This window comes from Rhinolophus sinicus, linkage group LG06, assembly GCF_036562045.2.
Source record: "Rhinolophus sinicus isolate RSC01 linkage group LG06, ASM3656204v1, whole genome shotgun sequence".
Taxonomy (NCBI): Eukaryota; Metazoa; Chordata; class Mammalia; order Chiroptera; family Rhinolophidae; genus Rhinolophus; species Rhinolophus sinicus.
The window spans coordinates 33,945,591-33,972,356 of NC_133756.1; the positions used below are offsets into that span (position 1 = coordinate 33,945,591).

Genomic DNA, 26,766 nt, shown 5'->3' on the forward strand with positions numbered 1-26,766 from the left:
AGAACTAAGCGAAACACAAGTGCGAAGGGCTGACCCTCAATATGGTGGGGTAAGAGGAGTAGGGAGGGGGACCCGGGCGGAGGGTTGGAGGAGGAAAGACGTCACTAAGCAGGTGTGAAAAAGAAATGTGGGATCTCAGAAAATACAACAGGGCCCGGTAGCCAAGGGAAGTAAGAGTTTAAGGAATTAAGAGGAACAGATGCTAAGAAGAGGATTCTGAGGACTCACCTTGGGAAGGACACCATTTTAGAAGAGTAGTTTCATGCGAAAAGTGAAGCTCGGAATCACAAGGGCTTAAAGAACGAGTTGAAATGGTAAGTTGGATGTAGTAATGAAGAATGTGGAACAGCTGACTGAGAAGCTTAAAAAAAGGAAATAAGAAGAGTTTTTAGTTCAAAAGGTACAAGAGGTACCAACTTAGTGAAGACCAGTGAAAACACTTTTGTATTATGAATGGATCTGATTATACATAATGGTGTCTAAGAGTTTGAGGGGGGTCTATATTTATTTCTGCGTATTTCCCTCATGAGTTCTAAACCACCTGAGAGAAACCAGAGGCAGCCACTGAAATATAAAACTATTTAAACTTCAATTAATGTTAAATATTTATTGAAATATTTAACTACTTTTAAATACTTTATACTATTTACTACTGATGAGGCTTCATAATGGAGAGCATGGCTTTGGTACGTGGCAACAGTAAACTATCTAACATTTATCTTCCCAGAATAAACAGATTTATTGCCCTCGTCCTGAATCATAGCCAGCTGCAGGTCCCCACATGGGCAACTCACTCATCTAAATCTTATAGCATATTAGAGGCGCAGCGTATTAGACTGCAACAGGTCATGTCTCTGGTCTCCTTGACTCCTGAGGGAAAAAGAAGGAGGAAGGGAATGAGTTTCATACGCCCAATTCTTCTTGAGTAGAATCACCCCTACTTTCAAGAGGGAAGAGTGAGCAAGGGGCAGGGCAAGAGGAGGGAGGTTTAAGGACAGTTTCTCTTCACAAAAACGAGACCATAGGGGAAGAAACATTCTCCAGTACTCTCCTTTCCACTTCTCCCAACCCCTACCCCCGTAAAATACTGTGGAGTAGAAATTTTTAAAAGATTTAAAAGAGAGGCTCAAACTTTGTGTTCAAAGCCAATGTCAATCAATAAAACTTGAAGTTTTAGCCTTAACAAATAACATTTGAAACTTTACCAAGTTTAATTGGCAGATTAGAGATCCTCAATCATTTAATGGTAGAAACATAGATAAATATAATTTGAAGTGATAATTTAATAGCTCTCTCTCTCTCACTCTCTCTCATTCCAAACTGGGTCTCTCCCTTCTATCTTCTCCATCCTCTTCAGCAACAAGAGACTTCCTTTCCCCTCATCCAATCAGCCACCAGGTCCAGTCAGTTTTATTCTCAAAATCCACAGCAGGTCTTTTTGACCTGGTCTGCTCTATTTCAAGTTATTTCTTGCACTTTCATGCTCCAGAGTACTGAATTTGTTGAACTTTTTCAAAAATGGCTTGTCATTTCATTTGTTTCAGAACATGCCAGTTTTTTTTCTACCTGGAAGCTTAGTCTTCCCCTACCCCATCCAGCTCTCTCACCCCATCATCACCCCCCACCCCATTCTTACCACTCACCCTACATCTGGTAGAAATGTCTGACTCACAGCCCTTGCACTGAACCCCTATGCAATACTCCTTCCCAGAATGTGCTCATTTATTTCAAGCTATGTCTAGAGCTGACTTATTCAATAGGCAGAGCAGTGCCCAGGGCCCACAATACTTTCAGGAGTCCACAAAATGTTTAATTTCATTTAAAATCAGAAGGAAAAAATGAATTGTTAAGTCGAAGAAAATGTTTTAATATGTAATATTAATATATTTGCTTTTATAACAATGGTTGTAAAACATCATCTCTAAAAATGTATGCATGTGTATATATATATAAACATAAACACACCCACACACATATGTACTATTTTATTTTCTTAATAGGAGTTTATGAAGATAAAATTGCTTAGTGCCATGAAAGTCATACTGTGGCCTTAGATAGTTTTGACTTTCTTTTTTAAAATTCTCAAAATAAAATCAAGTTTGATTCATTCTTCAGTATATGTTGCATTCTCAACGCAGGCTAAAAAGGTAGCAGCAAAAAAATCGAGGAATAATTAATTGAAGCCAAAAAAAACCGGTGATTATAATCTTTTTTTTTTCTTTTTAAGTTTAGAGACAGAAGAAGAACAACAATTTCTCACCTCAAATTACATTAACATCTCCATTGATTCATTACAAGGAGGCAAGAAATATTTGGTTTGGGTCCAAGCTGCAAATGTACTAGGCATGGAGAAGTCAAAACAACTGCAAATTCACCTGGATGATATAGGTAAAGACTAAGAAATTCTATAATGTCTATACAAATAAACAACTAATTCATGCTGACCTACTAAATGAAGTCTAGATCTGAATGTGGTTCCCAAAAGTTCCTGTAGATCATGATTAAAAAACAAACAAACAAACAAACAAAAACAAGAATCGCCCATAATTTCTACATGGGTGTATGTGTTTTTAAAAATATTTACTGATAACTTTTTATGTTCAGGCATTGTTCTAAGTGTTAGGGGGAGTAAAATAGATAAGGTACCTGCTGCCCTAAATATCTCGTGATCCACCAGAGAAGATGGAAAGAAATAAGGATTTGAATAAAGTGCTATGAGTCTGATGTTGTGAAAAGTACAGCATACTAAAGAATTCTTCTGTATACACTATTGTGGAAGTTATGTTTTTGTTTTTATTTTGAAAAGTTTTACAAGATACATAGAAAATTTTAGAGAATTACATAGACATCTCTATGTTTACCAGCCAAATTTAACAAATGTTAACATTTTTTCTTCAAATATTTTTAGATCTTGCCTTTTTAACTTACAACAAAGAATAAATATTTCAATTAATTTAATCTACAATCTTATTTTTAATAAGTGTCTCTAATCACTTATCACTGGAAATTTAGACTGTTCAAATTTTCACCATTATAAACTACACTTGAACAACCTTTTGGCTAAAGTTTTGCTTGTAGTTGGTTTCTTTCTTAAGATATATTCCAAAAAGTAATTTGGCCTTTTATAATTTGAGCCTTTTACAACTACATCCCAGCCCTACAGCCTGAGTTCAGCCAAAGAGTACCAAGTGTGAATCACCCTCTATTGGGAGATCTTTTTGCCATTTATTCCTGTTTTTATCACAGCAGTCCGCCCTTATCCATGGTTCCATTTTATGTGACTTCAGTTATGCTTGGTCAACCATGGTCCAAAAATATTAAATGGAAAATTCCAGAATTAAAAAATTCATAAGTTTTAAATTGTGCGCCCCTCTAAGTAGTGTGATGAAATCTCCAGCCATCCTATTACCTTCTGCCTGGATAGTGAATCATCCCTTTGTCCCGAGTTTCCACCGTTATGTAATAAGCTACTACTGTAGCAGTATTGCAGTGCATGTGTTCAAGTAACCATGATTTTACTTAATAACGACCCCAAAGAACAAGAGTAGTGATGCTAGTAATTTGGATATGCCAAAGACAAGCCATAAAGTGCTTCCTTTTAGTGAAAAGGTGAGTACAGTACAATAAAATATTGTGAGAGAAAACGAGAGAGAGAGCGTGCACATCTACGTAACTTTTATTACAGTATATTGTTATAATTGTTCTATTTCATTATTGGTTTTTGCTGTTAATCTCTTACTGTCCCTAATTACAAGGTAAACTTTATCATAGATATGTATGTACAGAAAAGAACACAATATACATAGGGTTCAGTACTATCCGTGGTTTCAGGAATCCACTGGGGGTCTTGGAACCTACCCCCCACAGATAAGAGGGGACTGCTGTGTTAAGGATGATTTCAGCAGGCTAACATTTATGCAGCACTTTCTTTAGTGCTAATTGCTATTTCATACATTATCTTATTTAACCCTCACGACAGCCCTATTTTGTAGAAGAAATTATAATGTAGACGTGAGGAAACAGAGGCTAAGTGGCGTTAAGAAATTTGAGATTGCAGAGCTAGGAAGCCTCTAATTCCAACATCCTCAACTCTTATCCTCAGTTTTTATTTAAAAGCACATTGCAATGTGTCTGACAACTTTCCTGCTGACTAACGATCTAGGGGACGTGATGTCATCTTTTGGGATACAGCATGGGTATCTTTTGGGGATCACTAGGATCTTTGATTAGAACTATTATCTCAACTTCTGCCTTGGCTAAACTCAACTATCTCAATTAACAGGATAGGTCTAAAAATCTGTCCTTATGCTCTGAATATTAGATTTGAAAACAAACACTGCTGACGGTAGTGATGAAAAATAACTCCATTGTGTTGTATATTATTGGAGTTGTCATTCTCTTGACCATGATCTACACATTTTTGTAAATTTACATTTTGAGGTAGGATTCCACAATAGGCCTTTTTCTTAAAAAAGATTCCCTTCAATGGATTAATGATGTTTAAAGGCTATCATGTCCAGTATCATTTTGGCAATGTCATTTTTAGGAACTAAATTATTATTAGTAGTATTACTGTGATTATTATCATTGTGATCTTATTATGATCTTAACATTATCACACCCATTTTTGAACACCTACTGTGTCCCAGACAACAAGTATATCACATTAAATTCTGGAAACAACTACACATGGTACCGTGCCCATTATACAGAAAATAAATCGTTCAAGGTCACATGGCTAGTAAAGAGAACAGCTCAAACAAACTACAAAATACGTGTTCAAGTACATGTTATATAACATATATTTATTTGAAAAAAGTAAGCTCATAAACCTAAAGGCTTAGCTCACTATTGCATTGACTTGCTCTGTTCTAAGACTCTGTCTTAAACCTGACTTACTGTGATCTGCATTTCTCATAAGACTAAACAGACTTTTGGTTCCTCCCCAGAATATTTCTTTCTGCAAAGGGGTCTCAGAATCTTGTGCTGCTATACCAGTGTTAGGCCAAACTCAGAGATGGGAGACAGGAGGGTGTGAATAACTTATAACTTTGAGGGTGCTTAAGTGGCTCCAAGTGGTTTCAGAACCCCCGAGGGGGCCCACTTCTCTGACTCTAGAAATCTCTGAATACTGATTCTTTTTACAAGAAGCTTATACTAGCTAAAGGAAATCAACTATGGGATTCAGATGGTAAAACTTCAGTGTAGTAAGCTCTTTAATTAGATTAATTCCGCTACTACTGCTTCTGGCCTGTGCTAGGTTTAGCCCAAGGATCTTATTCTAAAACTGTGCTACTAGAGAGCAAATCTTTAATATTTATATTTATCTATAAATCATATACCTGTGAACATAATTTAAGATACCAGTTATTGATAATAAAACAATAAATTTCCCAAAGAATACTTTATACATTTAGAATAAATGAAAACTAATTCATAAGAATATTAAACTGCAAAATTGTCCCTAAAAAACACATATACAAGCTCTTGAGTTCTTTGCTAAATAACAAATGCAGCAAACTCATAGGTTTTTATTGTTCTAATGATGCATACAGGAGAAATGGAAAGTGCCAATGATTCTATTCTATTCGGGCAGAACAAACTTTAAACAAGCAAGAATAAACTCTCAATTATTCATACAGGTTAGAAATATAGAGATTCCTGCTACACTATTACTCCTAGTACAAAAAAAGAACTAGTAAGATAACCAATCAGAATTTCACTTCCTCTTGGAAAGTTATTATCATAGAATATAGAAATAATTGGTAAAATCTTAAGGTCTTGTGAAACTTGCTTTGTTCAAATCATACTTTCAAGTACAGATTTGTTTTAATGGAGAATAAAACAAGTTAGCAATAAATATAAATATTCATACAAATGTCCCTATAATACCAGAGAATAAAAACAGTATTATTGTAAGAGGTCTCAATTTAACATCTTATCAAATCAAATTCTCTGAACTAAATTTAGGAGGCAAAACATCATCTCTTCCTAAACAGATGCAGGGAAAAAGAGCTATCTCCTTTATTTCTTTCTTACATTCCTTTGTTAATAAGTCCAGGCATTTCATTAGTTAAGATTATAAGGTGTTGGGAGGTGGGGGGAAAGATAAGACTAATAGAGCTCATTAAAAAGAAAAGAACGGGCTGAATAAAATTTTACTTAATAATCACAAATTTCTCCTACATAATAGATTAGAAAACAAGAAAAAAAAATCATTAATTGTTAATTAGATCATGGAATTGTTTTTTTAGTACTTTGAGTTTTAACATGTCTATAGACTGATGCAAAGATACACATTTCTCCCAGGCAAGTTTTAAATTGCTGGGTTTTGTTTTGTTTTGTTTTTTTCTAGTGATACCCTCTGCATCCATTATTTCCAGAGCTGAGGATATAAATACTACAGTGCCCAAGACCATAATTCATTGGAATAGTCAAACAGCTATTGAAAAGCTTTCCTGTGAAATGAGATACAAGGCTACAACAAACCAAACCTGGAATGTAAGCTAATTTTCACTATTCTTTAACATGTAAGTGAATGAAAGAAAAGCCAACCAACAGTCAGTGACCACAGTGGACTCATAATGATCTGTTTCACATGTTTTTATCTGATTCTTTGTGTGATATTCAAACCACTGTAGTTCTACTGATTACCATATGCTTTCAAACAGATGTTTTCTGAAAAGGTCCTCTTCCCTTTTGTAAATGTTAAATAGACCGATGTCAAGCTAAGAGAGATCCATCTATTTCGCTCCTTGCAATTCAGTATCTCCTAGGGTGAAATTTATATTTCTATGCTGAAATTTAATAGGCATCCAGAAAACTAAAAACTTTCAAAACGAACTTCAGATTTATGGGTGTTTCCTTTTAAATGAAAAAATGTGCAATTCAAATGTAAGATTTGTTACTAGTATAGGCCTCAGTCTTAGATGAGTATAAGGTAAAAAGTGAATGTCTAGATATACTAACCATCCTTAAATATCAATGGGAAGTCACCAAGTATCTTAGAAGTATAGTTACAAGGTTCATTAATAAAAATCATATCACATGACAGCAATAGTGAACATTAATAAAAACTCACTAATTTGAATTATAGGGGAACATTAGTCTGAGGAAAAAGTTCCAATGTTAGGTATTTGAAAAGAAATGTCATTTTATTATTTTCAAGTACAATAAACTGCCATTTAATCAAAATAATTAAGGAATAGAGTTGTCTGGCTTTGCTTAATGAAGAGTTGTGTATCATGTATGATGGATACATGGATAAAGTAGATGTAACATATATATATATATATATATACACACACACACACACACACACACACACACACACACACACACAATGGAATATTACTCAGCAATAAAGAAAAGTGGAATCTTACCATTTGCAACAACATGGAGGGTATTATGCTAAGTGAAATAAGTCAAAGAAAGACAAACACCATATGATTTCACTTAAAGGTAGAATCTAAAAAACTGAAAAAATGAATAAACAAAACAAAACAGTAACAGACCCATAGATATAGAGAAGAAGTTGATGATAGCCAACGAGGATAGGGTGGGAGACAGGTGAAAATGAAAGAAAGTTAGTTAGTTAGTTAGTTAGTTAGTTCTGGGTGAAGATGGTGGATTGAATACACTCATCAAAATAAAATAATAAAATAAAATAAAAACAATCCTCCCTTCCAGAAAAAAGAGTTATACATCATGTGTGAATTTACCAGTTTCAGGGAGTAACAAGAACTGATATGTATTCAACATTAATCTTTGGAGATTAGTGTGACTCCAAAGGCTTCTACTACTTCAGCCTCATCATTCTGTACATTGGTTTTGCTGTACAGCAATGAGTTTAAAAAGTGTCAAGAATACAAGGGTAAAACCATACTGACTTCATGACATGCTCTAAAGATAGCTCTTTAAAAATAAATCTCTGATGTCAACTTGTTTATTTACTCTTGTTCATTTAAACCAGAAATGTGAACTTTACCATTGTTTAGATTACACTTAGATTTGAGTCCTTGTGCTGCATCATTTGGTCAATACCCAAGTGATGACCCTGCTGAACTCCTTGATTAAATAATTATGGCCTCTGTGTGCACAGCAACTCCATGCTTAAAGCCTGGGACAAGCAAGATCAACACAAAACAAAATCACAGTAAATCTTTTGCCTATGTGCAATTTAGGTAAATTTGAAAACAACCTAAATGAAATTCTTGAATCTCAGATTTTGAATTAATAGAGTTTTGACCAAATTGGACACCTGGGGTCTCTGTGTAGTGTTTCAGTCATAGGATACTGAGAATATGAAACTCCCTTATTTGGCATAAGTAGGAAGAAGTAATTGGCTATCAGAATGTTTAGAGAATAGGAAAGAATTACATTATCTGTATCTCTGAGTAGGTTTTCAGAAACCAACTGTTTTCTGCTTGAAGCTCTTGTTCTCTGCTCCCCCTGGTGTTGTTACGTATGCCACTGTGAAACTCGGTAACTTAGAGGTAAATTTGAGCTCACTTTTCAAAAACTTCTCTTTATCAGCAGCAGGCAAATTAAGGAACTGAGAGAATATTTGTTGTCTCATTTAATTTTCATAACAATCTTTTGTGATAGGTAGTGTCAACTCCATTATAAAATGGGTTTGAAAGAACTTAAGCCAGGTTCTCCAAACTTTACAGTGTTAGTAACTAAGTCTCTCACAGATCTTTCATCACTTTGGGCATCCAAAAAATACTTGGAAAATGAAAGAAGAGGTTTCAATCCAAAACCTGTATCCTATCCCTTCTACGATGGTTCCTCCATATGCAACCACTCACACAGAAAAAGGTGAATCACTATTTGTATCCAGATGACCACAGTCCAGTCAGCAATAGCCAAATGAAGCTTTGTGTTTTACATTTGCTACCCCATCCGTTTGGTCTGGGTCGTGCATAAAGTATTGCCTTTGCCGCCATGTTCAGAGACAGGAAGTCGGAGTCAAGAAAGTGGGAGGACACAAAGGACCACCGATTTGCTCCTCCACCTCAGCGCTGCCTCCATCAGATATGGCTGGAAGGAGGCTCTTTAGTTCAAAGTGGCAGGCCTTGTGGCTAAGTGCACAGACTCTGGGTAAAGTTCAAAGCCTGGTTCTGCCACTTTCTAGTTGTGCAACCTTACGCAAGTCCCTTATCTTCTCTGTGCCTCATTATTCCCATACCTAAAATAGGAATAAGATAAGCACCTACCTCAAATGGCTGTGGGGATGATCAAATGCTCTAAGGAGCTAGTCGGGAGCCAGGAATAGAGTTGATGTTCAGTAAATGCTGGCTGTTATGGTTACTCTTCATCTTAACTTCCAGGCGAGCCGTGCTGCAGGCTTGGTAGAACAAAAGAAGCCCACCTGAAAATCAAAATTAGTGCATTGAGGATGCTTCTCAGCCCCTTTTAGCTAAGCTGCATGAAGACTGAGGTATCAGCCAGCCCCGCAGATGATCCTGCGAGGCTGACATTATGGGGAGAATATTTATCCACCTGTTGGTTATCTTCATGGACTATCTCCCTGGCATCTCAAACTTGTGTCAAAAATCGAACTCACAATTCTGAGCAGCAATCCTTGCCCGCTTCTGTGTACCTTATCTCAGAATCATACTTACATGGTTACAAGTGTATTTCCTCATCCTTTAACTATGAGTCCCTAGAAAGAAGGGCTGTCCCATAATCATTTCTACATCTACGCTGATTCTGATGATGTCTGGGTCACATAGATGATATGTGGAAACATTAGCTACTAGTATTATTTGCCTTTAATGATGCCCAACAGCAGTGACAGCAAGTTAGGGAAATATTCACTGTAAGTTCAAGTAAATGGATTAGTGGTGACTCATCTCTCTAAGCAAGACCATGGTATTGGCAAACTTTTTACTCAAGGGCCAAACAGTAAGCAATTTAGGCTTTGCAGGCCATAAGGTCTCTGTCCCAACTACTCAATTTTGCATTTGTATCGTGAAAGCAGCATAGACAACAAATGAATGGACATTGTTGCATTCCAGTAAAATTTTATTTTTGAACACTGAAATTTGAATTTTATGTAGTTCCCATGCATCACGAAATAGTCTACTTTTGATTTTCTTCCAACCATTTAAAAATGTAAAAACCATTCTTAGCTCATAGGCTGCACAAAACCAAGCATTCATTCTGTTCCTGGAATGGCTAATGGAATAGTACACAGATAGTAAAGGGTCAAATCCTTGGCCTTTACATTTCAAAAGTGTAAATGCTGGTATAAGAAGACTTGGAAGAACATGTAATTAGTCATGACTAAATTTCCCAATAATCACCCCTCTTCCCTCCGTCGCCAAACACTAGCTAAAGATTACGATAAAGATTATCTGAGCAGAGAGAGGGGAAACTGGCCAGGGGCAGGAGTAAGGGGGCTGAACCAAATGAGTTTAGATACCAGTGGGGCACTGAGAAGGGCCCCTCCCCCTGGGCCATGTCCCAGGTTGGGAGTCAGAGGAAGCTGAGATTACAGAACTCTCTGAGTAGGTCTGAGATTCTCCTCTCCACACAAAGGATACTCCCAGAAATTTAGATGTAACCCTAAGGAAAGAAGTACCTTGAACTGATAGAGATTAAGTTTCTATGCCCCCACCTTCATAATTGAGGGTCTAACTAGAAATTAACTGTTTTAAAAATAAATTCATATTTCTTGCACTCAAGACCATATCCTCTCCATAGATACTCAATTAGGTCTAGCTCTCTCAATGTACATTTTAGCCTCTGAAAGTATCATCTTAAGGTACCATCTTGTGCTTGCAAGGCCCCAAGCAATCTCCTGGTTTGCCTCATGGGAGAAACAACTCTGTTAATAGTTCTATAAAATTCTTCTTTTAAAAAGTTCAGAATTCTGGCTGTACTTTAGGTATCATTTCTCTTCTTCAAGAGGACTTATCTATAACTGTAATAGCAAGAGACATATTGGAGAATAACAACTCCTTTCCAAGAGAAGTTAATGTGAAGCAGAGTACATTTGATAGTCAAACTTTTGGCACAAGTGAAATCTCTCCTGGATTCCAGGAGACCCCAGAGGCCGCCAGTCATATTTACATAGCAGAAAATTCCAAGGACCATACATAGAGATGTGGCTTCTGGAAACTCTGAATGATATCTTTCAGGGAGTATGACAACCCCAAAACAGGTATTTTCATGAATATTACATTTTCAATGCATTACAAGTTTCATGAATATTACATTTTCAATGCATTACAAGTTTTATGTTAAGATTGGGTTTTAACAGAAGAATCCCTAAATGAAGTTGATACCTTGTTCTTTTTTTAAAAAATCTTGCTATTTTCAACTTTCTCTTTTGTGAGTGTCTAGTAACTGTTTTCTCCCAGTTGCTGCATAAATGCATTTGTGGACATATTTTATGTTTACCTTTCAATCATGTTTCACTTTTTTCAGTAAATCCCCTTATCACAACATATTAAAGGTGCTGTGTAAATGCCTTGATTTCTCCCTCCCATCTGAAGCAGCTTGTTTGGGGGTCATTTTTCATTATATTTTATAGCAGGTTGTAGAACCCCAGAAAACGATTCTTAAGTTTATATTTCAGCTATTTGCTTGCTTATCTTCCATTGGATTTTTCCAGTTCGACTTCTGTAAATGTTTTATTTTCATTTTCCCTCTCTCTCTCTCTCTTTCTCTCTCTCTCTCTCTCTCTCTCTCTCTCTCTCTCTCTCTCTCTCACACACACACACATAAAATAACAGGCCTTATAGAATCTGCATAAATCTGCAATAAGGACCAATTTAACAGATTAGTTTATGAGGAATTTTTTCTGAAAGTCGTTAGCAAGTGAAATTATTTCATCATCCACGAATAATTATTGATCTAAATATCCAACTGCTGGGGGGGCATGGGAGAGAAGAGGGGGGAAGACTGGATTCAAACAGTTGCTATTAGGTCCCCCAGTTCTCCCACCGCATTAAAATCAGTTATTTCAAAATTAAGAATATATTACATTTGGACTTTCTTGAGATTTAAAAGCTTGAGAGAGTTGTCAAACACAATGTGTATTTCATGTTTAATCTTAAAAAACATGCATTTGATTATTTATGGCCATGTTTTATATAAAGTACCCTATTCCTCTTTGTTTTCCCATGCTCTAAAAGAGTGACTGAAACATAACAGTTGCTCTAGGCATTTCTGTTAAACAAAATAATTGTTTGTTTTAAAAGCACACTGTATCATTTCATTATTGCTATTCATCCATTTTAGGTCCAGGAATTTGACACCAATTTTACACAGATGAGACAGTCAGCATTCTACTTGGAGCCAAACACTAAGTATGTATTTCAAGTGAGATGTCGAGCAACAGGTAAAAGCTACTGGCAGCCCTGGAGTTTACCCTTTATCCATAAAACACCTGAAATAGGTGAGTGTATTTAAATATTTAATCTCTTAGGCTTTTCTCTTGACCTCTCTCTTCTAATTACAGACATTTTTTCTTCTGGACTTCATTCAAAATTGACAAAAGTATTCTAAGGCAGGTGGTAACATTGCAATTGTCATTTTGCTTTGATTTTTGTTAAGGCTGACTATAATTTATATAATGGTTCTCAAACTTTACTGGGCATGAGAACCACCTGGCAGGCATGGTCACTGTCTCTCCTCCACAGATCTGAGGTAGTGGGAGCGTGGGGGGTGAAGGGTGGTGGGTACTCAAGCGTCAGCATTTCTTACAAACATCCTGGATGATTGTGAGGCACATAATAATCTAAAACCTTGTTTTGAAAAACATTACTAAGAGTTTCATTCAACTCTTCAGGTCACTCTGATAAAATATATTCTCCTAAAAGAAACACAAATCAAATCATATCGATAAAAACTGATTACCTACTATATGTAAAACAATCAAAAGAGTTAAAAGACTTAAACATGGGATTGTTTAATTCTCTTCTCAAAATTTAGCTGAGCTATTGTTTATCTTTAGATATTTCCCTGCTCTTAGTATTATTAATTTTCTAGTCATTTACACATGCCACTCAATAAAATATTGTCAAATAGACTTCAATTGTAAGCACACAATAAAATGAATCTATTATAATTGTCATAATATTCCATAATGGCCCCATTATCCGGATGTCTTCCTACTACAGGTAGCTTATACACTAGTTTTTTTTCTTTTCAGAACAGAAGAACTTAATTATAATCACAGTATTGTTAATATCTTTATTATAATATAACATCTTGGAACTGTGTTTTATGTTTTCAAAGCACGTTGACATACATTATAAATAATGATGTAAGTAAAGAAAGCCAAGACCCAAAGACTAGCTTAGAAGTTTTTTGGCGCCCCCTAATGTCCAAATCTTAGAAACACATTACTAAGGGAATCATTTGCAATACTGAGTTTCAGTTCTGTTTTTAAAAGGTTACTTTTTCTCCTTCCATGACCATATAGAACTGACTCCGGTTGGTGAACACACAATGTGATATATAGATGATGTATTACAGAATTATACACTTGAAACCTATATAACTTTACTAACCATTGTCACCCCAATAATTAATTTTAAAAAAAAGTTTGCTTTTTAATTTAAGATATTCTGTCTTAAGTTGATATTGTTAAAAATTCTTAGGACTTTAGATACCATTTTATAATAGTCAGAATTTAGCTGACAACCCAATTATTTTTAAATGAAATGTAGAACTACCTAGCAAGATTATTCAAATTGATAACTAACATTTACTTACCACTTACAAAGTACTACTATGTATAAGCTTGTTTCATCTTTACATAGCCATATTTGCTAGTGTAATTGGCACCATTTTACAGATGAGGAAACTGAGGCATGAGCTGCTGAATAGCACATTGCTAGTGGGAGATAGCACCTAAACAATAACACAAGTTATCTTACCACTAGCCTTCAGCAATCTTATCAATTTCTTTAACCAATTAGTACATCAAAGTGGAGGAGCAGTTTACTAAAGCATTCTACAAGTATTGGACCACAAAATTTCTCCTTTAAGGGTAGAGGTCTTAAACTCTTGTCACAGCAACGCTGCAACAGACCTAAATTTAAAGTCTTGGTTTCCTAAGGAAAAACATCACTTGAGCAAAATTGCCAATTAAAATAAAATATGCTTGAAAACTTGCATCAATACAAGTTTAACATGTTAGCTAAGAGGAAACATAAACTATCCTTTTGGTACCGATTCCTTTCTAAGACACATTAAATCAAAAACAGTGAAAAGTGTATTAAGCAAGTGCTGGTATTAAATCTTTTTGAAAATGTATGTTTTTTTCCTAGTTGTAAAAACAATGTAAGCTCATTGTAACATACAACCTAGAAAAACTGCTGTTTACATTTTAATGGATCTAACACTAGTTTCTTCCTATACATATATTTTTTACTGCTAAGTGCTGTACTGTACATACTGTTTAAATTCTGACGTTCTTACTTAATCTATTTTGTTAAGTTTAAGAACCTATTCAATGACTGCATAGCATTCCAATTAATGGATGTACAATAATTTATTTTATCATTTCCCTATTTAAGCAACATCTAGATTATTGCATTTTTTCCATTATCAATAAACTTCTTTGTATATAAACTCCCCTTTTATCTTTAGGTCTTATTGGCTCAAGAGTTAAGCACATTTTAAGATGCCTTCATGCAAGTTGCCAAGTTGCTTTTTAGTAAATCTTCAATTTCAGTTGCTTTTTTAAAAAGGTACCCATGAAAAAACAGTCATGCATTTAGTCATTCATGTTCATTTAACCTCTACCATGCACCAGGCACTTGCCAGGTGCTTACAGAACCTCAGTGTACAGAGACAAAGATCCCTTAATTCTAAAGAAGACAGTCAATAAAAAAGCATGATAAAAAGTAAATTACATAATAGCATTATAAATAAAGATATAAATAAAATCAGTGAGCATGAAATGTCAAAACTAAAGTTCAAATTATTTCACAATTGAAAAAAAAAATAGTTTCTGCAATATTTTAGTTAACCAACTTGTTCGATAATGGGGTTTTTTGACCAGCCAAACTTCCCCAGTCATTAAAGGTTTATTTATTTATGAAGAAACACAGCCCAGACAGTAATGCTCCCTCCACACAGGAATTTCCTGTTTTGTTCTAAAATTGTTATGTGTGTGTAACTGAATTGATTCATCTCAAAACAATGTGTTTTCCCCAGGCCTAGAACTTCTTTAGTAAGGTTTTAAGCCAGCCCTGTCCATTGTTCTTGTGCATCTAGGTTAACACACCTTTGAAATACCTGAAGATATACCTCTTGAACTTGGTATTAACCCTCAAGAGAGCACATAATCGAGTTAACTATCCTGTAATCCAACCTCGTCTTGCTTTCTCTCACCTCCATATATAATTGTTATTCTCTGGACCATTTGAAATTTTGCTCCCTAGCATATGTCATCAGTTTGGCTCAAATCATCTCTTATGGAAATTCTAAAAACAAACAAATAAACAATCAAAAACAACATGTTTTCAAATTATGCCCAGATGGCACTGCGGGTCAAATCATGAAATAGGTATACCCCCCCCCACCATTCTTCTGTATCACTTTCCCTCTGGATAGTGCTTTTCCTTGGCTTTGAAAAACCTGGTTTTCAAAAGAAACCAAGCAAACTCATTTACAGCAATGGTTAAATCACTTATAAGATTTATTCTCTTTTCTTTCCTCAGAGTATTTAGACTTTAATGGAAAATAAAGCTTTATATTTAAAAAAAAAGAAAGAAATCAATCTCAGACTATAATATCAAGCTTTAGCAAACACACAGGAGAAGTTTCTCTGGGTTACAAACTCATACTTTCTATCCCGGTATAATACCAAGCGGTTAATTAAGTGAATGCAGGGTGACTTCAGGGTAATAAACAATAATAGCTAACATTTATTGGATGCTAACTATGTTTTGGGCACTGTGATAAGTATTTTACATATGAATTGCCCTTCGTCATCACTACAGGCCTATAAAAGGAGTGTAATTATTATTCCAATTGTGCAGATAAAGATAGGCGGCCCAGGTGAGATGAAGCAGTTTTGCCAAATGTTACAAAGCTGGTGAGTGGTAGAGTCAGAGTAGAACTCAGGCTGCGAGATTCTAGTACCCACACTAGAGCTCTGTGGTCTCCTTCCTAAGAGACCTAGGAGGGCCCCGTGACAGCACCCATCAGCCATCTAACCAAATTCTTCTCCACACATTAGCTAATAATAAAACTACGCCAACAGCACTTGATTTTAAATATAATGTTTGTTATAAAAAGTCAAGTACATGAGAAAAGAGTGAACCATAAGATGCTATCCATTATTTCTACTTTGGCATGAATACAAGCTGTAGAAGCAGATTTGGGTTAAGGTGATGAAAATGAAACTGCAGGGTTCCAGGAACCTTAGAATAGGACAGGACAGTCTGAGATGAAGATAAAGTATAGGTGGAAAAGCTGGCCTCGCCCGTGACAGGACCCGTGCAGGCCAATTCATAATGAGTGTTTCCAGCTAGTCCCGGTTCAGTAAAGTGTCTAGAAAGCAGTGCTTCTCAGAGTGGGGGTCTGTGGACCCTCTGCATTGGAAATGCTGGGAAACTAGTTTAAATGCAGATTTGCCAGCCTCTAGCCAAGTGAGACTTCTGCAGTAAAGTGTGAGAAACACTTTAAATGTTTTATTTTCATTAACCTCTGTACCTAGAGGTTAGACACATCCTTTAAGAGGGACACATGGATGAATAACACTGTAGGGTGTGGGCAGGAAATGTGGACAGAATTGAACAGAATTAAACAGCACATTAAACAGACCATACAACACGATCAAGTGGGCTTTATCCCTGGGATGCAAGGATAGTTCAACATATGCAAATCAATCATTGGGATACACCACATTAACAAAATGAAGGATAAAAATCATATGATCATCTCAGTAGATGCAGAAAACTTATTTGATAAAATTCAACATCCTTTCATGATAAAAGCTCTCAAGAAGTTAGGTATAGAAGTAACGTACCTCAACAAAATAAAGGCCATTTATGACAAGCCCACAGCTAACATCATACTCAAAGGTAAAAAGCTAAAAGCTTTTCCTCTAAGATCAGGAAAAAGACAACGATGCCCTCATCACTCTATGACCACAGTACCAGAAGTCCAAACCGCAGGAATTAGGCAAGAAAGAGAAATAAAGATAGGCAAATTGGAAAAAAAAGTAAAACTGCTGCTTTTTGCAAATGACATGATCTTATATATAGAAAACCCTAAAGACTCCACCAAAAAACTATTAGAGCTAATAAACAAATTCAGTAAAGTTTCAAGACAAAATATCAATATACAAAAATCAGCTTCATTTCAATATACTAACAAGAAACTAGCTGAAACAGAAATTAAGAAAACAATCCCATTTACAATAGCATCAAAAACAATGAAGTACTTAAGATTAATTTAACCAAGGAGATGAGAGACCTGTACAATAAAAATTATAAGACACGGATGATAGAAATCGAAGAAGACACAAATAAATCAAAAGATATTCCATGTGCTTGGATTGAAAGAATCAGTATTGTTAGCAGTGGTTTGTGGGGACACAAAAGGGTTGGCACGTGAGAACCTCAGACCCTTATCTCTTGTACTATCTGATCACCTTTATGCTTCCTCCTCCTCCTCCTCTCTGCTTCCTGAGCCACTAACCACTCCAGCCACTTCAGCAGCCCAGGATCCCCAGAAGCGCAGGATGCAAGACCACTCACTGCCCCAATGGACCATCACGTCCCACATTAACCCTCCTGCCTAAACCCTGTCCTGCCTCTGGAGATGAGGTTTCAGTTGAGGCCCTGAGAATCACTCAGGCTGCTGAAGTTCTAGACCACCAAGCTTCTAGACCACCAACTTGGAGAGTTGCTGAAAAAAAAATTCTAGAGTCTTTAAACAGTACAGAAAGAGCCCCAAAGGGGAAACGATAATTTGTCAGCGTAGAAAAACCAACATTGAAAACGTGACAGTGAATTCCCTAAATTTACTACTACTGATGTAATAAAGGTGAAAAGATTTCTAGGCAGGAGTGCTTTCAATTCTGCACAGATCTCTTTGTCATGAAGAAAAGGCACAGCCTCTGTAATCTCTTTAATGACAAGTCAGAGGCCTGAGGGAAGGGCAGTCAAATTTTATAGTGACTAATTAACTTGCTTGAATTGCTACTTGCAGTAAAAAAAAAAAAAGTTTCCCAGAGAAATCTTTTTTTTTTTTTGACAATTCTCCAAAGAAAGCAAGTATGAGCAGGATGTTAAACCACACTGTATTTTGTTCTCATAAAACACTATTGGTTGCTGCATTACCAATGACTCTATGAAGATTCTCTTTAATTTTTCAGGACTTTTAGTGACTAAAAGAGAAAAAAAACAAATGTTATATCAATGCAACTGAATATACGAGTAGGTGATATTAAATATAATGCAATTAGAGGGTGGGAAACAACATGTGCTTTCAAAAATTCTACTTTTAATTAGAGGTTTCTGATTCATTCAGATTGAGATGAATTATATATGTGTAGATTTGTGGTTACTAAACTGGGTTAAACAGACAAACAATGTTCCTTGGAATACTAAGCCTCTTAGATTCTTCATCTACATTTTTTTATTCTTCTCTGGGTCCTGTCCCTAATAAACTACCAGAGTTCTGTAGAATAAAAAAACAACCCAAAAGAGCTTCACAATCTCTCTGAGGTTTGAAACCCACTAATAGAGAATAATTATGCTTTCCCCTGAAGAAATAGTAATTTCTTGTATTAGTTTCTTATTGCTGTAACAAGTCATCACAAACATAATAGCTTAAAACAATACAAATGTATTATAGTTCTGGAGGTGAAAAATCCAAAATCAATATTATTGGGATGAAATCAAGGCTGTGTTACTGCTGGAGGCTCTAGGGGAGAATCACTGTCATTCCCTTTACCAGATTTTAGAGGATGCCTGCATTTCCTGGCTTGTAGCCCCATCTTAAAGCCAGAAGCATAATACCTTCTGATCTCTTCCTCTGACTCTGCTGCCTTCTTATAAGGACCTTGTGATTTCATTGGACCCACCCCTATAACCTACGATAATCTCCCCATCTCAAGTCCCTTTTGCCATACAAGGTAATCTATTCAAAGGTTCTGGGGATTAGGACATGAACATCTTTGGGGGATCATTATTTGTCCTGTCACGTCTTCTTACCTATCCACCTACTACTCACTATTGCAGTTTCTGCTATTCATTGTGATGAGGTGCAAGCAAAAGAAATCAAATCTGGTTCTCTTAAGCAGAAAGAGAACTATCGGGAAGAGAGCCAGAAATCAGTAGGAAGGCTGGCAAAATGGTCATGAGCAGGATCCAAGCGACAGTAGCCAGATCCACAGGCAAAATCACAACCTAAGAAGAATCTGGTGAAAACCCTACAGCTGGCACTGTGGTCACTGCCCCTGCCTACCCTGTGCCTTGCACACCCCACTGGTCCTGCTGTTACCATGCCCTGGATATAGCTGCTGTACCCATATTGGGTTCTAAGTGACTTTCTGGAGCTGTGTGTCCTGTGCAAGTGGGGGGAGGAGGGCATCTGAGGAGCCAGGCTTAAGTCATTGCTTGTAGCTACTTAATGGCTGGCTACAGGGAGAGGGAGTCTCTGCTCCATGGAGGCTTCCACAGTGGGAAGCCCACTGACATATTTAGGATGCCCACAAAGAAGTATGACCTGGTGATGGGCAACTAAACTATACTAAATGTCCACTAGACTCTTCAGACTCAAGAACAGGTATAGGCTATGCTTGAGAGCAAGGTTGCACTTTTGAAGAATCTGAAAACACTCGGTAAAACTTGCAAGTTGCTCATTCATGCATGTGAAGTTTTGCTACACTTTGACATCAGATGCTCACCTCTGTGTGCTCCATGTCACTTAGGAAAATTTCCTGGGTGGCTGATGCTTTCTACCTTTTCCTCTTATTCTTTCTCTTCAACAATATGATTGCCATAGATACATTTCTTACCTTCTTCTCCCTCTACATACCAAGTACTTACAGCCTAGGAATATAGCCATGAAGATAATCCCTTGGATATGTCTAGGCACACCCTCCTAGCCTTAATTTACAAGGAAGACACTGTAACTCATGAAATGATTCATCGTTTGACTTGTTTTTCAAGGCATGGTAATGAGTTTGTTCTGACATATCCTTTTCTCTGCCTTGGGCGTCGGGTGCCTATTTGATATGTCTGTCCTTTTGCTTTGCCAACTGATACAGACTAGAGTCAGATCTGTACCTTTGGCCCAATCATGTTGAATTCCAACCATAGAACTAAACTGGCTTGGGGAATATTTTAAGTGCTGTGAAATAGCTGAGGTTACTAGAAGGAGATTAGAAAGAAACAAAAGGAGATGCTTATGTTTTAAGGAAAATAACAATGAAAAAAAAAACACAAACTTCCAATAATTTGAAAAACACTCCTTTTGTCTCTTTTAATATGACTTCTCTTTCTTGAATATCTAGAACCTTCTGAAAGAAAAGTTTAGAAAGGTGACTGTGTCAGCTCTGGTCAAAGTCTTTATGATGCAGACCTTGGTTAGTGTGTCTTTGACAGCAAGCTTGGCAAGGGCAAAAGTAAAGAAAGGAGCCTTACAAATGTCCATACCCTTTAGCCCAGTAATTCCACTTATAGAAATCTAGCCTTAGGAAATAAACAGAGATATGTACAATGATATTTATCCAAAAGCTAGTTATAATAGTAAGAATTGGGAAACAATCCAGAAGTCCAATAATAGCAATGGCTAACCTGTATTAAGCTTTTCATTTGTATAAGGCCTGGTACTAAGTGATTTATATGAACTATCTCATCAACCTCATGAGTGAAGTGCTGTTATTAGCCAAATATACAAATGAAAAAACTGTGTCAAAGAGGTGAAGCAACTTACCCAGGGTTAAGCAACTCTAAATGGTGGAGCCAGGACTTGAATTGAGGTTCATCTGCGTCCAAAGCTGGTGTTTGAAACCACCAAGCTATACCATTTCTCAATAGGGAGTTGACTGAATAAGTACAGTACAAAGATGATGAAATGTGAAATCGTTATTAGTATGATGGTTTTGAACAACTTTTAATAAAATGAAGAAATGTGCATAATACTTAATGAAAAAGAAAAACAAGATACAACGTTTAGTAAAGAACATGATCTCCATTAGGGTACAGATATACACAAAAGACTGTTAACAAATGTAAAAAATAATTATTTCCAGTTTGTGAACAAATATAAAATTGTATTTCCTTTTCCATACTCTTCTATATTTTTCAAGCAGCCTACAAGTAGTATGTATTGCTTGCCTAGTGAGGGAAAAGAGCTTGTTTTCAGAAGAAATTAACTCTAGGCTGGAAGAGTCTAATAAGGGCTAAATGGGTTAACAATAGCCCGTTGTGGTGGAGTCCAGAGCCCTGCAAAGCCAGGCAGCTCAGTCACACTGGTTCGCCCGTAGAGGAGAAAGGGCTAAGTCTCAGCAGGGAAAGATTGCTCGCAGGGCTGACTGAGCTTCCCCACCCCGAGTTAATCTTCTGCAGAAGTGAGGTTATTCATTAATGGGGCCAGTGACCAGCAAATCTATGTGTCAGAACTGGATGGGAATTTTTACTCTTCAACCTCTATCTATGTGACTTTGGGTAAGTCATTTACCCTTTTTTACTCCTTTGTTTCCTTATCCATAAAATAAGGACAATAGCATTATTTACTGACTAGATTGCTGTGAGGATTAAATGAGAGGAAGTAGGTAAAGTCTAGTACATTACCTGAAACATAATTAGTACTCAATAAATGGTCACTTAAAAAGAATAACAAAGCACACTTTGTCCCATGGTGGGCGTAGAGGGTAGGGCTGAGGAGATTGATTTGATATCATTTCTAAGAAACAGATGGAATACATTATTGCTAAAACAAAGTCCTTTTGAGCAGATTTGATTAAATTAGACTGGTGTTTGGTGGGCCAAAAAAATGTTATGCTTCCAGTTTTGTCCAAGAATAAGAAACTACATTTTTTTGGTTGAAACCACTCTAAATTCCCTATGAACACACTGTCTTCTGTAAGACTAGCTCTAATATCCACTGTCAGTGTGTATAAGTTATGTAAAAATTCTTACCAAATTAGAGATGATTTAGAGATGATTTGGGTTTTCTGAGTATACTCAAGTATGTGTTGTGAGAATAATAGGCATAATTTAATATACTGTTGCAGACACAGAATTGTCTCATTATGGACATAACACAACAGACATTAAATAAATAATAAAAGTGCCATGAGATTTTTCTAACACAGTAGGCAATACACTGATGATTACAGCTGATATGTTTTTCAGTTGTAAAAGCTGTGTGTGTACATTATTGTGTGTTTGTGAATGCTTTTGAATGTTAAAATACTTGAAAGTACAATAAAATATGAATAGCAGGTGTATTAAAGGGATGGAATTAGAAATGGTTCTTTTTCAACAAAGGAGCCAAAAACATACAATAGGGAAAAGAAAGCCTCTTCAATAAATGGTGCTGGGAAAATTGGAAAGCCACGTGCAAAAGAATGAAAGTAGATTGCTATCTGTCACCACACACCAAAATTACCTCAAAATGGATCAAAGACCTAAACATAAGACCTGAAACAATAAAATGCATAGAAGAAAGCATAGGTACTAAACTTATGGACTTTGGGGTCAGAGAGGATTTTATGAATTTGACCTAAAGGCAAGGAAAGTAAAAGCAGAAATAAATGAATGGGACTATATCAAACTAAAAAGATTCTGCACAGCAAAAGAAACCATCACTAAAACAAAGAGGCAACCAATCAAATGGGAGAAGATATTTGCAAACAACACCTCGATAAGGGGCTAATATTCAAAATATATAAATAATTCATACAACTCAGCAACAAAAAACAATCTAATTAAAAAACGGGCAGAGGACCTGAACAGACATTTCTCCCAAGAAGACATACAAATGGCCAACAGATATATGAAAAATGCTCAACTTCACTAGCAATTAGGGAAATGCAAATCAAAACCACAGTGAGATATCACCTCACACCTCTTAGAATCGCTATCATCAATAAGGCAATTAATCACAAGTGTTGGAAAGGCTGTGGAGAGAAAGGAACCCTCATGCACTGTTCGTGGGAATGTAAATTAGTACAGCCACTATGAAAAACAGTGTGGAGGTTCCTCAAGAAATTAAGAATAGAGTTACCAAATGACCCAGCAATCCCTCTTCTGGGTATCTACCCCCAAAATCTGAAAACATTTATCCATAAAGATATATGTATTCCTATATTCATTGCAACATCATTCACGGTGGCCAAGGCATGGAAACAACCAAAGTGTCCTGTGAGAGATGACTGGATAAAGAAGATGTGGTACATATACACAATAGTATACTACTCGGCCATAAGTAAAGATGAAATACTACCATTTGCGACAACATATGGATCTTGAGATTATCATGCTGAGCAAAATATGCCAGACAGAAAAAGTAGAGAACCATACGATTTCACTCATAAGTGGGATATAAAACTGAAAGCAACAAAGGAACAAGACAAACAAACAAAGAAACAAAAACATAGATGCAGACAACAGTTTCATGGTTACCACAAGGTAAGGGTGTGGGAGGCTGGTAGAAGAGGGTAAAAGGGGTCAAATATATGGTGATGGAAGGAGAACTGACTCTGGGTGGTGAACATACAAGGCAATATATAGATGATGTATTATAGAAATGTACATTTGAAACCTATATAATTTTACTAACCAATGTCACCCCAATAAATTTAATTAAAAAACAAAAATCAATATTAAAAAGAAAATTCTAAACTTTATCCAGGGAAATAAGCTGATAATAATAGGCAAGAAAATGTTGAAAAAAAGGTACAGATTAGTATTATCAGGTAGTTTTAAATGTGATATAATGCAATTAAAATTTACAAATGTACAAAGAAATACGATGAAAGATATTCATAAGAATAGGATTGATTAATTACATACATGACTACAATGGAATACAATGATGTAATAAAAGAGACTTAACCTTAAACAACAAAAAAAGAAAGAAATGGTTCTTTTTCTCTCCCTTTTATTTTTCCTGTTAAAATTCTTTTCTCTTATAGTTACTGTTTTTACGATGAAAAATGTTAAGTATGATTTAAGAAGAAATGATCTAACCACTTGGTGGCGGTATGCCATGAAGAATACCATCGATATGGCTTCATTTCAGTCCTACACACAAAAATTTTGCCATTGGCTTGATTTCTTCTATAAAAATCTTGTTTATAAATTGTCTTACTTCAGATATCTGTTTCTTTGTGAAATTACCCTCTGACAATTAAGCCTCTCTTTTAAATGATTTTAATCTAACTTAAATTAATGCACCTAGTTGATTTGAAACTATGACAAAGACCCTAAAGGAAGATTGTGTTTATTCTCTATTAGGCCTAATAAAGCCCTAAACAAATATGAAAATTATTTTTATATGATGAAAATTAACATCTGAAGTTTCATTGCCAAATAACCACCTGTAGTTTATACAACAGAATTATATTAACCTGTATTAAAAGCCAACAGCACCATATATTCTTTTAAAATAAAAAACGCTAATTTTAAAATAATGAAAGTGAAAACAAAAATAATTCAGCAACAGATGCTATAAACCCCTGATTTTGTCAAATTAAAAATAGTGTTACATTTTAATGTAATATTGCTCTTAAAATTTCAAAATAACATACCGTGTTCCTCTGGAAATAAGACCTGGCTGGACAATCAGCTCTAATGTGTCTTTCGCAGCAAAAATTAAATATATATAATATAATATATATAATATAATATAATTAATATAATATATAATATAATACCGGGTCTTATTTTATTATAATGTAAGACCCGGGTCTTGTATTAATTTTTGCTCCAAAAGACGCATTAGAGCTGATTGTCTGGCTAGGTGTTATTTTCGGGGAAACACGGTAGATGCAGGCCTGAGAATGACCATAAGCCTATAAAATGCTAATTTAGATGAATAAACCTGGCTGTTGGCCATGGCGCATAACCTTGCTCTGTTCCAGTTAGATGGAACCACATACTTGGGAACAAAAGAGACATAGTGAAGCACTGAAAAACCAAAAAGAATTTCTGATTCGTCACAATTCACAGTGAAACATTTCTCTCTTGCTGTGGCGAAGCCAGAATAAAAACACAGAAAAGAACTTTTGGCTTTTCTGATGTTTTCATCTTCTAAAATCTCCTACCCATTGTCCTTAGAAAACTACTCTTCAATTGCGCCTGTGCTGGCACCCATATCAGCCTTTTTCAGTAATTTCCAAAGACCCATAAGAATCTATTAATTGGAACTCTGATATTTTTTCTCAAAGAGAGTTGTTCAGGCCACAAAGCTTATTATACAAGTGTGTGATATCTCCATGGTTGTTAAGGACACCTCAAGTTGTGATTTCTCCCTGGCCCCAAACTAATTTTTTTTTGAAGAATTTGAACACGGAAATCAAAACGAATGAATAACAGGGTTTGAGGCACTCTTGGGGATCCAGAGCTTAGAACCATTTTCAAGAATGTCTTCTGTCAGCTGGGAGAATGGTGTCCTTGAAGTCACCTCTGGCAGCTTTTAATTATCAGGAGGGAGGAGATGGGTAAGGAAGCGCCAGGACTCTTTTGAGTTCAGGCTGAAAGCCAGTTAGCTGCCAAGGTTGCTCACCCCACCCTGGTCAGAAGCTTTCATTAGCAGTGTCCTGACAGCCTTTATGTCTGGCCAGGTTCTTTGCCAGCAGGAAAGGAGCAGAGGGAAGTCATTAATAGCATTCCACCTCTGTGTTACAACCTCAAAAGGTCTGTTAATCAAAATTAGGCTTCTTATATGAAGCCAATATGCTGTTCACCAAGAGCATCCCAAAGATTGGGCAAAGGCAAAAGTGACACATCTTGGAGGCTCTCAAGGAAACCTAAATTTATTGCATCATCTATTGGAAGGAATCACATAGAGGCCAGTTACTGTGCATTTTTTTCTGGTTCAGGGAATGAAATAAAGCTCCTTGGTATTTGTTGCCTAGAAGCCTCATGAAATTAGTGGATACACCTGGAAGTTTTACAAACCCTAAATAGTTTTTATTGTTTTTTCAGTGTTTCTTCCTTTGGGATTTACCTAATTAAATAAAAAGAAGAAAAGACACACATAATCAAAGGCCTTTGCTTTTATTCCATCTTTCGAGACTATTAGTGTTAGTGATTTACTTTAATTATCTCCAAACAAACGAAGAAACTTCCTTAGGAAATTGGGTAACCTGAGTGCAAAATATAAAAAGCTGACGTTGTTTTCTCTTTTAAGTTCCCCAGGTCACACTGGAACCATTTCAACGTGATTCTCAGAATTTTGGGCTTTTAAGTGCTTCCGTCTTTAAAGGACATCTTACTTCTGGTAAGAAAATACAACGTAGGCTTTTCTAGCAGTCTTGACTAATCAGTCATTTGAATTCCTCATACTGAAAAACGTGTCAGGCATAAATTTCTTGATAAGATTTGCCATATGCTTTCTTTAGGAAAATAATCCACAGTGATCTGCTTAAAGTTGATTTTGCCAGCTTTTGCTCTGGGTTGGATACATTTTCATTTTCATTGCTGGGGCTCAAGACCTCAAAACTTCTTCTTTCTAAGAAATTTCCATTATTTCAGTTCTACCGTGTACTAAGAGTTTTATATACATCATTTTTTTCAATGTTCAAAGCAACCTGGTGAGATAAGTGTTCTG

General features: G+C 36.0%; 2 protein-coding genes across 2 annotated transcripts in view; one reads left to right on the forward strand and one right to left on the reverse strand.

Annotated features, from left to right (window-relative positions):
* The window catches only part of LG06H1orf141 (linkage group 06 C1orf141 homolog), a 163,133-nt gene that overhangs the window by 78,074 nt on the left and 58,293 nt on the right, over window positions 1-26,766 (reverse strand). Inside the window, exon 2 of the mRNA XM_019730956.2 lies at window positions 9,219-9,373. The gene's annotated coding sequence lies outside the window, so the exon portion shown is untranslated. The remainder of the gene's footprint in view (window positions 1-9,218; window positions 9,374-26,766) is intronic.
* IL23R (interleukin 23 receptor) overlaps window positions 1-26,766 on the forward strand; it is a 54,201-nt gene that overhangs the window by 14,596 nt on the left and 12,839 nt on the right. The window contains exons 5-8 of the mRNA XM_019731100.2: window positions 2,228-2,388; window positions 6,356-6,501; window positions 12,253-12,409; window positions 26,347-26,436. Of these exons, the coding sequence (XP_019586659.2) occupies window positions 2,228-2,388; window positions 6,356-6,501; window positions 12,253-12,409; window positions 26,347-26,436 (554 nt within the window). The remainder of the gene's footprint in view (window positions 1-2,227; window positions 2,389-6,355; window positions 6,502-12,252; window positions 12,410-26,346; window positions 26,437-26,766) is intronic.